At 32.4% G+C, this 14,593-nt stretch overlaps 1 protein-coding gene and 1 long non-coding RNA gene across 2 annotated transcripts in view; one reads left to right on the forward strand and one right to left on the reverse strand.

The window, feature by feature from the left end:
• The first annotated feature begins 327 nt into the window (after positions 1 to 327).
• LOC132724137 (uncharacterized) lies at positions 328 to 5,511 on the forward strand. Its single transcript, XR_009624866.1, has 3 exons — positions 328 to 388; positions 2,151 to 2,247; positions 4,772 to 5,511. It is a non-coding gene; the product is annotated as an uncharacterized LOC132724137 (long non-coding RNA).
• Positions 5,512 to 8,050: 2,539 nt separating this feature from the next.
• Positions 8,051 to 14,593, reverse strand: part of LOC132724136 (uncharacterized) — a 32,373-nt gene continuing 25,830 nt past the window's right edge. The window contains exon 8 of the mRNA XM_060708952.1: positions 8,051 to 8,296. Coding sequence (XP_060564935.1) covers positions 8,051 to 8,296 — 246 coding nt within the window. The remainder of the gene's footprint in view (positions 8,297 to 14,593) is intronic.

Genomic DNA, 14,593 nt, shown 5'->3' on the forward strand with positions numbered 1-14,593 from the left:
AAAAATAAATAACCGATTAAGCATTAGAATCAATGTTTTGCCTATGAAAAAGTATCAATGGTTATGTCATACATGTATGCGAAGTTATCGTTTATGGATACATGATATTTCCTATTTAATATTGCATTATTTTGACTTAGTATGCTGGTTTCTTCCGCATTATCACGGACCTTAATATAAATCCGTGGCATTATTAATGCTAAATGCTTAATTACACAAAAAGTATCTAGGCATACCACGCGTTTTCAAAACAGCCAATGAGTTTGAAGCGTTGGTTTTGTATGACGTGAATCCTATCAACCAATCAGAAATAGCGCGGGCGAAATGAAAGAAGAAAAACGCGATTGGAAATGGATGGTTAATAAAATTCAGAATATTGCAAAACAAGGTAGGTTAAAAGTTATTTTTTATCGTTGTAATATCAATATGCGATCAATAGAATTGTTGCATTTTGTTAACAACAGCTTATTTCAGGGTTAAACTGATTTGTTTTTAGAAAACTTTAACACTTTTTAAATCTGTTTCGCTATCCAATATGGCCACCGGATTAGATAATTAAAGCAGGGATATATCCCTAAATTTAGACTGGGAGGTTACGAGTTTGATTTTGATTTCTAAACTGTATCTTGTGGTTTGAAAAATGCAAAAACAACAAAATGAAAAGGGCATTTCTTAAATACGTTAATCATAACTTCCCTTTTGGGTAAGAAAGAGACGTTAAAATTTACGACATTTAAACATCGAAGATGTCAAGGTATTACAGCCCCTGGACATGGTAGTACAAAAGGATTAATCAGTGTGTGTGACACGACCTATGTATGCTTGATTGGTCAACTGATTGGACTTTATAATCTTGAGCGATCTCAATTATCACTTAAAATCAGGGGTGCGAGTCAATGTGCAATCAATTTAATCAATATAATAACAAAAATTATGAGATTTAACAGATTAACATATTTTAAAAGAAAATTGTTTAGTACTTCTAAAAAATATGTTTATAAATTTTAGATAAAATCGTCTTTCTCAGTCTTGATAATTCAACGAGCAGAATACTTGTTTTATATTCGCAGTTTTTATTTTTTTTATACAAATCCCTATTATTTGATGCAAATATAAGTCACTTTAAAGACTCCGCTCTTTTCATTTTTATTCACTTTTTTTTAAGTTTCTGTATACATTTTTCTATATATTTCTTATTTATATTAACTAAAATTATATAAATGAATACAAATCTGAAACAAAAATAGCAAACAAATATTTATTTTTTCATTTAAATCATTATACATTTAGATGAATAAAAAATGACAATATTTGTCAGAATTTTTTATTTACATTAATACAAAGAATGACAGATAAATATCTGCATGATTGCATGTTATATGACCGACAGGTGTTACGTTTAAAAGTTACGTGTTAATTCACCTTTTACCCTTGGTGTCAAAAGATATGCTTTTTTTTACATTGATACGAAGCTTAGTGTCGGTGTAAGAATTTTAAAACTCGTGAATATAAAATATAGCGATGAAACATAAGTTTTAAAACGGTTTTATTTGTATTGTTTTAGCATATATATAATAATTAGCAAGATCGAGTTTACTCGCAATTCAGGACGGACAACTCTTTTTTGTTAATTCGATATTCTTGGTTATTTATGTACGTTGTTCAGGATAACCCAGATTTTAAATTGTATATACATGAACTGAGTTTTCAACATTTACATTGGATTTTTTATTGGACAAGTTAAAATTTAAATATTTTTTTCTTATTATAATTAAAACACTTTGTTTAGTTTTTAAGATAAACATTACGCATAAGGTGATATCGCATGGGTCAGTCACAAACACGCGTCTGTTTGAGAAAACAGTTATTTAATATTTGTTATACATAAATTTAAACGCTTGAAAAGCTGTATAAAGCCTTTGTACATTAGAAAAATTTTCGACATTCCATATTTTGACTTATATTTCACATAAAGCGATATCGTAACACACGCACGCACGCACAAACACACAAACATACATAACTACACATGCACATAAAAGTGAACACGTTCCTACAGTATTAACACTTTCGCACATGTGATCACTTATGAAATATTTTCAATGTGCTCTTTATCATTTTATGCTGAAGTTATATTATGATTTTTTCAGGACAGTGTACAGCGTGTTTAAATCTTCCAGAAATGCAGCTGTGCCCTCTTTACAGCAATCATAGATGAAGCAAAGTATGGTAGCAAGTAATATAGATGTAAGTTCACGTATATACATTGTTGTATTTTGTGAATAAAATAAGACAATTACACGGACGTACTGTCTGTAAAGAAGAGTTACCCAGACTCATATATTCCCATCCGTACTGACATCATGTGTTTTATTCTTTCTCAAGGCAAAGTCAAATTTCCTTAATTACACGCATTTATTTTGACATGAATGAATGTGGTTAGTTATAAATACATTGGTTCTCTTTTATATCTTGTTGGCGGAATGATGTCACACTTCATAAAATGATGTCAATTAAGGCATATAAGCATTTTGCAGCGCATTTGAAAATGCTAAAACATCCTTGCTTTTAATATGAAAAAATCAAATATATAAAATAGAAGAAACAACTCGAACACACACAATTGTTTGATATAGATGCACTGTGCATGCGACTTTTTTATATTAAATTAGTTTTCCTTTCTTAAACATATTACTGTATCAAAAAATATAACTTTTATATATGAGCCGTGTCATGACAAAACCAACATAATGGGTTTGCGACCAGCATGGATCCAGACCAGCCTGTGCATCCGCGCAGTCTGATCAGGATCCATGCTGTTCGCTATCAGTTGCTTTACTTGTTATAGGGTCTGTAAGCGAACAGCATGGATCCTGATCAGACTGCGCGGATGCGCAGGCTGGTCTGGATCCATGCTGGTCGCAAACCCATTATGTTGGTTTTGTCGTGACACGGCTCATATGTTAATGATAGTAATTTTTTTAAGTTACTACGTGCATAAGCGATAAGTAGGACGCTTTGATAATGTGAGAGTGACTCTACATTTTCTTTTGTGCATGTACACTAAAGTTAACAACCTTTGTCTGAATAGGTAAAACAGGGTTTTCACAAGCGAATATTATGTAAGATAAGAAACAGAATTTGAAATGTCTTGATGTCACGAGTTCGAGCCTCACAAGTTGTCTCACTTTTTCGCGTTTTTCTTTCCATATATTTTTTTTAATTTTACATTAAAAAAATGAATTGGGATAGAAAGGTAGTTTTGTTATGATATTTAATAATTTAGACATACATGCACGGATGATAGTGATTTTTATCCTGTATAGTGTGTAGTATGTAGTAGTCATAGTACTTTTGCAGTGCAGGAGTATTTCGTGCAAACTTAACTATAGTTGAAACAGTCTGTGTACAGTATCATGCATTCCGTATAAGTTTGCACCAACTTGCTAAATAGGGCTAAATGTAGCTACATTTAAAACAAAATGAGAAGTTAATAGAAAATAGCACAGCATTTATAATCTTTACAATAGATGATACAAAACTTTCTTACTTGATTGATAATTATAAAGCAATATTTTTGGGAAAAAGGCGAATCCGAGCCTAGCTGTCTTGCATTGATATTTACCACAACCTTACCTACTGCATTACGCTGAGAGTTGGTAAATTTGTTGATAATTTGTTTTATATAGCTAGCCTGTTTGAAGATAAAAAACACAATATGATAGCTGTTTTACACCTGGATAGTGGACTTGACCACCTCGTCAGTTAATTATTATACTAAACGCACAGTACTTGTGCGCACGTGAAACATATGGCGTTGATACGTAAATGTTTCACGTGCGGACGTAATACTGTCGCATTCGCATGTAGTAACTAAAATATTTCCTATGTTATTTTATGCAATTGTCACATATGATACATATATTTTATTATCTGAATTTGATTTCATACTATCAGATTAATGCTATAGGCAAGGGAGAATATTTTGATTTATAATTTTTGTGAGAATTATCACTTTATTTTTAGTGATGGCACACTGTAAGAGATTCTATTGTCAACTTACCTAGTTAAACAGTCTTAACAATAAAAAAATATTAATCTACACTAGTGTCCATTGAAGGTATTCATTCGTTGCTGTGAAGTTGTGATGGAATAGTTTTTGAAAGAATTGAAACTGAAACAAACAATAATTCAAATTTGTTAAGATTTACGTTTTTATATAAATGAGAAGTATAGCTGGGTATTCTGCCTTTTACTTAACTGGATATCATTGTGCAAACACGGATCTACATCTGAGTAGCAAATATCTGTACATTTTAAACCTTTTTTTTCCCCAAACGAATTTACTCATACTAACGATGCTAATATACATCTTAAAACGATCAAAACGATTATGTCAGCACTTTTCCCAATGCAATGTTATTTTGTTTAAATATATTTTAAATCAATAAAATACTCTTTACATAGAACAAAGATACCATTATAATTTATATTACAAGTGTGAAATATATATATTCGTAAAAGTTTCATAACAAAAACATATAACTTATCATCCGTCATAGATTAATTATTTCATTTAAATCCTGTGTAAATGATTGCTTATAAATGACATCTTTATCCTAATAAAATAAAATAATTTTGAAATTTGAGTAAGAAAAAAAATTGTATATATGTATACGCTTAAAAAAATGCTTGTGCATAGTCTTTTTGAAAGTTGTGATAACTATTTCATGACATTATTTAAACAGGATTTTAAACTCTCTTTTTTCAGATACACACATGCCGAAGAAGATTGTAATATCTGGAGAAAACATTTCCTACGTCACGAAATAGACACCGTCACACTGGTCTACGTATCATTCCTATAGATGATTGATATATTTAACTGCTTTTAAGAACAGTGTTTGAATGACGAATTTCTGTGAATACGGATTTTTAATTTTAATGATTATTATTAAAACTTTCTGTAATTATCAATTTGTGCTATGGACTCATTTTCCTAAAATAATATGTGAATGTTAACACGAACAAATGATATGAATATCTTTAAAATGTTTTATGGGTGTAATATAAGTGGCTCATATGAATCATTGTTAAGATAAATCGAAAAGAACTTCAAGTTAGCATAGTTTGTTCTAGATTTAAACAACATGCAATTCATAAAGGTTACGGCTTGAAAATATCGAAAAATGTACATGTATAATTCGATCTCTGAAGAAAATATCGCGGTGCGGATGTTCTGCACTGTGATACGTATTTCATGACTCTGTATCGCAACATACCGGTATATCGCCTTTCCGTTGCAACGCTACATTAATGTGTCCCTCTGGAATAAGGCTTACAACAATATATGACTATTGTAGCGAAGACATGTTTATTTTGTTATATATATGTATACATATTGAATATATGTTTATGAAATAATAAATATTTAAGAGTGACTCGATTTGGTTTTTACTTTATTATTTGAAATACTCCAATTTTGAAGATAAAGTTCTTAAGCATATGACTACAATTCCCATTCACAATGTGTAATCAAACATGTTCTATTGTACAAGCCTGCATTTCGGTCATGTAAATGCATGCTTTTGATGGTATCTGTACCTTCTTTTATCTCGAAAATACAGTTCTGTATACCCTGTGTACAACTAAAAAATGCAAGTCCGTATATCCCCTGTATATATAGAAAATACGATTCAGTATATCTTCTGTATATGTAAAAAATACGATTCCGTATATCATCTGTATATGTGGAAAATACGATTCCGTATATCATCTGTATATGTGGAAAATACGAGTCCGTATATCATCTGTATATGTAGAATATACGGTTCCGTATATCCTTTGTATACGTAGAAAATACGAGTCTGTATATCCTCTGTATACGTAGAAAATACGGTCCCGTATATCCTTGGTATATTTATAGTATACTAGGGATAACAACCTTGATAAAGTCTGTATACGGGATTTTATTCTCCGTATACCCCAAACATACGAACAAATATACGTACATGTATATGGTGCAAATACGGAATTCCGTATATGCCTGATGCATATACGGACTTCCCGTATACCCGGTGTTCCCTATACGGACTCGTATACTTGGTCCGTATATCCGACAAATACATCCCGTACACGCCCGTATATGTCAAAAATATGGGACCGTATATTCCCGTATATCAGTATATTTTTCGCAGTGAAAGAAATGGCCCGGACAAAATTAAAGTATGAAAATTAACAAAGGGCAATAACTCAAAAATTAAGAAGTGCAGAGTACTGGTTCTTGAGCACTGTTCTTCTGCATGCATACCAAGTTTGAAGTCAATCAGACTTATAGTGACTGAGTTATGCTCTGGACAAGCTCTAGGGGAACCGACGCCGACAATGACGCCAACACCAATAACGATGCCGACAACAAAAGTAACACCTATATGTCACCTTTTCAAGGCTTCAAGGCGACACAAAAATATCCACATGAAAATACCCAGGTGCACAACTTCACATGCTGATCAACATTCCTGTAAGGTTTCATGACTCTAGGTCAACTAATTTTTTTGAGTAACATGCAACACAAGTTGAAAATTGAAAATTTTTATTAAGTCAAGGGCAATAACTCTAAAAATACTAAAAATTATCCACACAAAAATACCCAGGTACACAACTACACATGCTGAGCAACATTCCTGTAAGGTTTCATGACTCTAGGTCAAATACTTTTGAGACACATAGATAAGCATCCTGACCAAGTTTGATGATGATTGATGCAAAAATGTGACCGCTAGAGTGTTAACAAGGTTTTTCTATTTTTAGCTCCGGTGACCTACTTTTTCATCCGAGATGACCCATGTTCAAACTCATCCGAGCTATCACCTAGACAAACATCCTGACCAAGTTTGATGATGATTGAGGCAAAAATGTGACCTCTAGAGTGTTAACAAGGTTTCTCTATTTTTAGCTCTTGTGACCTAGTTTCTCATCCGAGATGACCCATGTTCGAACTCATCCTAGCTATCAACTAGATAAGCATCATGACCAAGTTTGATGATGATTGAGGCAATGCGACCGCTAGAGTGTTAACAACTAAATGTTCTCACAGGACAGTAATTATGTGGCTACTCTATTGTTCTCTCTATTGTTCTTTTTAGCCACACAAAAGAAAATAGCCACATAAAAGCATTACGGAATGAATGACATCAAAGAGAAAGAACAGTTACCTATTGTCCCTCTAGCCACATAATTACTCTCCTGTGAGTGCAGACGGACGGACGACGGACAATCATCGATCCTAAAAGCTCACCCTGAGCATGCTCAGGTGAGCTAAAAAATTATAAATGTTACAAAACAACAATTTTTCACCAAAATTAGGTAAAAGACCACATGTTAACATGGAAAAACTAGATTTTGGGTGATTCCAAAGTTTTTCATCATTTTTTGTTGAGAGACTTTCTGTTATATGTGACCTTTTTCTAAAGGTCCCTTTGAAAGTCACATATGACAGTCTTGACTGTATATACATTTAAAGAAAATCAATGACCCTTGGGGAAGTGCCAATTTTGACCCCAGGGCTTTTATTTGAACCAACTTAAAAAACACCAACTATAAGATGTTTTATGCTAAAAATATAAGCTCTCTAGTTGTTTTAAAAGTTTTAGGTCATTTTTTGAAGAACACACAACGGACGCAGACTGATCACAAAAGCTCACCCTTGAGCACTTTGTGCTCGGTGACCTAAGAAGAAAAGGTTTGCAAAAGTTACTCCAAATTATTTGAATAACAGAAATAGAAGGAAATCATGCCTTTAAATATTTCAAAGTATAAAAAGAGGAGAAAAACCATGCCTTCCAGTTTTTCCAAATTAATTATGCAGTCTTGTTTAGACCTGTCATTGATTGGAGGCAAGGCATGTCAACAATATATCCATATCGGATGACATATATCAATGATACACTGATATATCAATAACAGAAAAATGTCAACAATACTTTGATATTGTTTCTATCAATGCCAGCTCTAGTCTATATAACAATACATTTTTTGTGAGTAAAAGCATTTAACTCACCTCTATTTTCTGGCAATCTGTCCAATGTGGTATAAATCCAAATATCACCTTCTGTATTCCCTTTTCAGCCAAGTTATATGACTGGCACATAACAAGGTCCCAACACTCTGGAGCTTTTTTGTATTTTGAGGACAACTCTGCTTGCAGCCGTTTACCACATGCCTCACTGACAAGACTTGAAACAAATCCCTTTGACAAATTCAGATCTGGAGAAATTGCTACAACTATACAGTTTGCCTGAAATGTAAAAACCAGGTTACAAACTAGAAATGTGTCCATAGGACACTAGTGCCCCCACACTCCACAGATGTGTCAATCTTATGTCTCTAGTTCAAATTTTTTTTTGGCTACATGTGCTCAAGTTGAAAACTAAAAATCTTTTATTAAGTAAAAGGCAAATACTACAAATACTGAATAAATCCACAAGAAAATCCCAAGGTGCGTAAGTACACATGCTGACCAACATTCTTGTAAACTTTCAGGCCTACTGTGAGGTCATAAACTTTTTGAGTTACGTGCAACACAAGTTAAATATTGTAAATTTTTACTAAGCCAAGGGCAATAACTCTAAAAATACTAAAAGTATCTACACGAAAATACCCAGGTGCACAACTTCACATGCTAATCAACATTCCTGTAAGGTTTCATGACTCTAGGTCAACTACTTTTTGAGTTACATGTGACACAACTAGAAAATTGCAAATTTTAACTAAGTCAAGGGCAATAACTCTAAAAATACTAAATATATCCACACAAAAATACCCAGGTGCACAACTACACATGCTGAGCAACAATCCTGTAAGGTTTTATGACTCTAGGTCAAATTCTTTTTGAGTTAAGTGCGACACAAGTTGAAAACTGGAAATTTTTATTAAGTAAAGGGCAATAACTCTAAAAATACTGAAAATATCCACACGAAAATACCCAGGTGCACAACTTCACATGCTGATCAACATTCCTGTAAGGTTTCATGACTCTAGGTCAACTACTTTTTGAGTTACATGTGACACAACTAGAAAAATTGCAAATTTTTACTAAGTCAAGGGCAATAACTCTAAAAATACTAAATATATCCACACAAAAATACCCAGGTGCACAACTACACATGCTGAGCAACAATCCTGTAAGGTTTCATGACTCTAGGTCAAATTCTTTTTGAGTTAAGTGCGACACAAGTTGAAAATTGGAAATTTTTACTATGTCAAGGGCAATAACTCTAAAAATACTGAAAATATCCACACGAAAATACCCAGGTGCACAACTTCACATGCTGATCAACATTCCTGTAAGGTTTCATGACTCTAGGTGAACTACTTTTTGAGTTACATGTGACACAAATTGAAAATTGGAAATTTTTACTAAGTCAAGGGCAATAACTCTAAAAATACTAAATATATCCACACAAAAATACCCAGGTGCACAACTACACATGCTGAGCAACATTCCTGTAAGGTTTCATGACTCTATGTCAAATTCTTTTGAGTAAAGTGCGACACAAGTTGAAAATTGGAAATTTTTACTAAGTCAAGTGCAATCACTCTAAAAATACTTAAAATATCCACACAAAAAATGTTACAACCTGAATTGTAATAAGACCGGAATTGTAATAAAATTATTACAAAACTGGTTAGGATGCAAAAATAATCATTACATTTAGGTGGTCAACCTGAATTGTAATAAAACCCGAAAATGTAATAAACGGTAAAAACTCAAGAAAATGTGGCAAGAAAAGTCTCTTTCACATACATGGTGTTTAAAAAAACGAATTTGGACTTGGAATTTGGACATCGGAATTTTTATAAAACTTAACATGGAAGCGAATTAAAACTAAAAGAAAATACATTTCAAATTTGAAGAGCAGAAATGGTCTCATAAAATTGATGACAACCTGCATTCTTTAAAGTACTTGACATACATTTTATTCCTACGATACCATTGAAAAAATTGATTTTTAAGGTCACAGTAATGTTAATTTATTGATAATATGAATAAACAAGCAATTATCATAGTATTGCAAGCAATCCATAAGTCCCCTACCGGTTAGAACCCCATCAACATTCTGAAGGGCCAATTTGGCCATTCACTTATGTTTCAATTTTTCTCTATTTTAAGTAAACTTGTTGGAAAAGTTCTTTAAAAGTGATCACACAGGAAACAGTTTTTATGAACAGACAGACAGACGGACTGAAGGACACTCTAAAGTTAATATTTGAAACATCCCTGTTACCAAAATATAACATTTTAAAAGCAAAATTCTTAAATAGGAGATAACTCTTGACTTAAAGATGCAATTTCATAAAAATTTTCAGCTCTTTTTGACTTATCACAAATATTGTTATATTTGCCATCTTTTAAGCCTATTTGTTGCCAAGGCAAACTGATATTTTTTCAAAATAGGAAGAACATATAAGACATGCATAATATCAAGACTGCCATCTACCCATATGTCAAGTTTCATAAAAATATTTCCAGTACTTTTTGAGTTATCACTGGATTCAGTTTATGTGTAAAATTTGCCATATTTTCAGTATATGTGTTGCCATAGCAACAGAATTTTCAACATAGGAAGAAAATAAAAAGACGTGCATAATCTCAAGACTGCCATCTACCCATATGTCAAGTTTCATAAAAGTATTTCCAGTACTTTTTGCTTTATCACTGGATCCAGTTTATGTATAAAAATTTGCCATATTTTCAGCCTATTTGTTGCCATAGCAACCAGAATTTTCAACATAGGAAGAAAAGAAAAAGACGTGCATAATTCCAAGACTGCCATCTACCCATATGTCAAGTTTCATAAAAATATTTCCAGTACTTTTTGCGTTATCACTGGATCCAGTTTATGTGTAAAATTTGCCATATTTTTAGCCTATTTGTTGCCATAGCAACCAGAATTTTCAACATAGAAAGAAAAGAAAAAGACGTGCATAATTCCAAGACTGCCATCTACCCATATGTCAAGTTTCATAAAAATATTTCCAGTACTTTTTGCGTTATCACTGGATCCAGTTTATGTGTAAAATTTGCCATATTTTTAGCCTATTTGTTGCCATAGCAACCAGAATTTTCAACATAGAAAGAAAAGAAAAAGACGTGCATAATTCCAAGACTGCCATCTACCATATGTCAAGTTTCATAAAAATATTTCCAGTACTTTTTTGCGTTATCACTGGATCCAGTTTATGTGTAAAATTTGCCATATTTTTAGCCTATTTGTTGCCATAGCAACCAGAATTTTCAACATAGGAAGAAAAGAAAAAGACGTGCATAATCTCCATACTGCCATCTATCCATATACCAAGTTTCATAAAAGTATTTTCAGTACTTTTCAAGTTATCGCGGGATCCAGTTTTGTGGACGGACGGACTGACGGACTGACAGACAGACGGACGGACAGACGGACAGACGGACGGACAGACGGACAGACGGACGGAGGGTAAACCTAAAGTCCCCTCCGGTAAACCGGTAGGGGACTAATAAGGAAGGATGAGGTTCATTCAAATGTAACAATCTTAATACAATTGCAGACAAATTGTCCATATAGTACCTTAAATAAACAATCTGAAGCGTAATGACATCGTGAAATTTAACAAACTATCTGATACGTAGCATTTTCATTTTCTATTCTGTACAACCACCAAATAATTTTTTTTTTGAAGATCATCTTTACTAACGACATAATAGCAATAAAGAAAATTTGCTTGCTTGGTGTATAGAAAAGTTATTACAAAACCGGTTGAACTGCAAAAAAGTTATTACAATTGAGTTGACAACCTGAAATGTAATATTTAAACTCTAAATGTAATAAACTTTCTGAAAGTTGTCATTTTCTAGAATAATTCTTCTTCAACAACAACAACAACAGAAAAGAAAAAAAAACGATGAACAAACCAACTACTAATGAAAAAATAACGTTAAACATCAGTTATAAGAAATGTTGATTTTTGATATAAATGAAAATGTAGGAGTAACAGTGAAAGTTAAGTGTAACAATTTTATTACAAAACCAGTTGAACTGCCAAAAAGTTATTACATTTCAATAGACAACCTGAAATGTAATAAAAACTCAAAATTTATAATTTTTTAATAGTTTTCTATTTCTTAGATAATTCTTTATCAACAACGGAAACGAAAGAACCGAAGTACAAACCATCTACTAATAAACAAATAACGTTAAATACCAGTTATAAGTAACGTTGATTGTTTGATAAAAAGCAAAATGTAGGAGTAACAGTAAAATTCAAGTGTACAAATTTTATTACAAAACCGGTTGAACTGCCAAAAAGTTATTACAATTGAGTTGACAACCTGAAATGTAATAAAAACACAAAAATGTTATAAACTTTTTGAAAGTTGTCTATTTCTTAAATAATACTTTAACATCAACAACAACATGAACAAACCATCTACTAATAAAAGAAACGTTAAACATCGGTTATAAGAAATGTTGATTGTTTGATATAAATGAAAATGTAGGAGTAACAGTAAAAGTTAAGTGTAACAATTTTATTACAAAACCGGTTGAACTGCCAAAAAGTTATTACAACTCAGTAGACAACCTGAAATGTAATAAAAACTCAAAATGTAATAAATGTTTTACTAGTTTTCTATTTCAAAAATAATTCTTTAGCAACAACAACGGAAACGAAAGAATCCATGTACAAACCATCTACTGATAAAAAATAACGTTAAATACCAGTTATAAGTAATATATAGATAAGTGGGTTTGTGGATAACAGTAAAAATATCATAGGAATAAAATGTATGTCAAGTACTTTAAAGAATGCAGGTTGTCATCAATTTTATGATACCATTTCTGCTCTTCAAATTTGAAATGTATTTTCTTTTAGTTTTAATTCGCTTCCATGTTAAGTTTTATAAAAATTCCGATGTCCAAGTTCCAAGTCATAATTCTTTTTTTTAAACACCATGTATGTGAAAGAGACTTTTCTTGTCACATTTTCTTGAGTTTTTAGCGTTTATTACACTTTCGGGTTTTATTACAATTCAGGTTGACTACCTAAATGTAATAATATTTTTGCATTCTAACCAGTTTTGTAATAATTTTATTACAATTCCGGTTTTATTACAATTCAGGTTGTAACACAGGTGCACAAATACACATGCTGGGCAACATTCTTGTCAGGTTTCATGACTCTAGGTCAAATACCTTTTGAGTTACGTGTGACACAAGTTGAAAATTGGAAATTTTTACTAAGTCAAGGGCAATAACTCTAAAAATACTAGCTAGAACTCTGCGAGTGGGATGTGTCAACTTGTGAACAATATAGTTTAGGAGAAATGGCCAGGACAAGAAAATTTACAAAGGGCAATAATTAAAAAAACAAGAAGTGCAGAGCAGCATTTTCTTTGTACTGCACTTCTTATCAATAAGATATACTCATTCTATGAAGTTTCAAGTCCATAGCTTTTATAATTTATGAGAAATGGCCTGGACAAAAATAAAGTATGAAAATTAGTAAAGGGTTATAACTCAAATAAGAAATGCAGAGTACCAGTGCTTGTACACTGCCCTTTTTCTTAATGAGATCTATCATCCTATGAAGTTTCATGTCCATAGCTTTTATACTTTAGGAGAAATGACCTGGACAAAAATAAGTATGAAAATTAACAAAGGGCAATAACTCAAAAAATAAGTAATGCAGAGTACCGGTTCTTGTACACTGCACTTCTTGTAAATGAGATCTATCATCCCATGAAGTTTCAAGTCCATAGCTTTTATGCTTTAGGAGAAATGACCTGGACAAAAATAAGTATGAAAATTAACAAAGGGCAATAACTCAAAAAATAAGAAATGCAGAGTACTGGTTTTTGTGCACTGCACTTCTTCTTAATGAGATCTATCATCCTATGAAGTTTCAAGTCCATGGCTTTTATACATTTAAGGAGAAATGGCCCGAACAAAAATAAAGTATGAAAATTAACAAAGGGCAATAACTCAAAAATTAGGAAGTGCAGAGTACTGGTTCTTGTGCAATGCACTTTTTTTAATGAGATCTATCATCCTATGAAGTTTCAAGTACATAGCTTTTATAGTTGAAAAGAAATGGCCCGGAAAAAATTAAAGTATGAAAATTAACAAAGGGCAATAACTCAAAAATTAAGAAGTGCAGAGTACTGGTTCTTGTGCACTGCACTTCTGGTTATTGAAAGAAGCATGCATACCAAGTTTGAAGTCAATCAGACTTATAGTGACTGAGTTATGCTCTGGACAAGCTTTAGGGGAACCGACGCCGACAATGACGCCAACGCCGACAACAAAAGTAACACCTATATGTCACCTTTTCAAGGCTTCAAGGCGACACAAAAATATCCACATGAAAATATCCAGGTGCACAACTGCACATGCTGATCAACATTCCTGTAAGGTCATGACTATAGGTCAACTAATTTTTTTGAGTTACGTGCAACACAAGTTGAAAATTGAAAATCTTTACTAAGTCAAGGGCAATAACTCTAAAAATACTAAAAATATCCACACAAAAATACCCAGGTGCACAACTACACATGCTG

Source organism: Ruditapes philippinarum, unplaced genomic scaffold, assembly GCF_026571515.1.
Source record: "Ruditapes philippinarum isolate M1 unplaced genomic scaffold, ASM2657151v2 ctg1222_1_1_1_1, whole genome shotgun sequence".
Classification (NCBI taxonomy): Eukaryota; Metazoa; Mollusca; class Bivalvia; order Venerida; family Veneridae; genus Ruditapes; species Ruditapes philippinarum.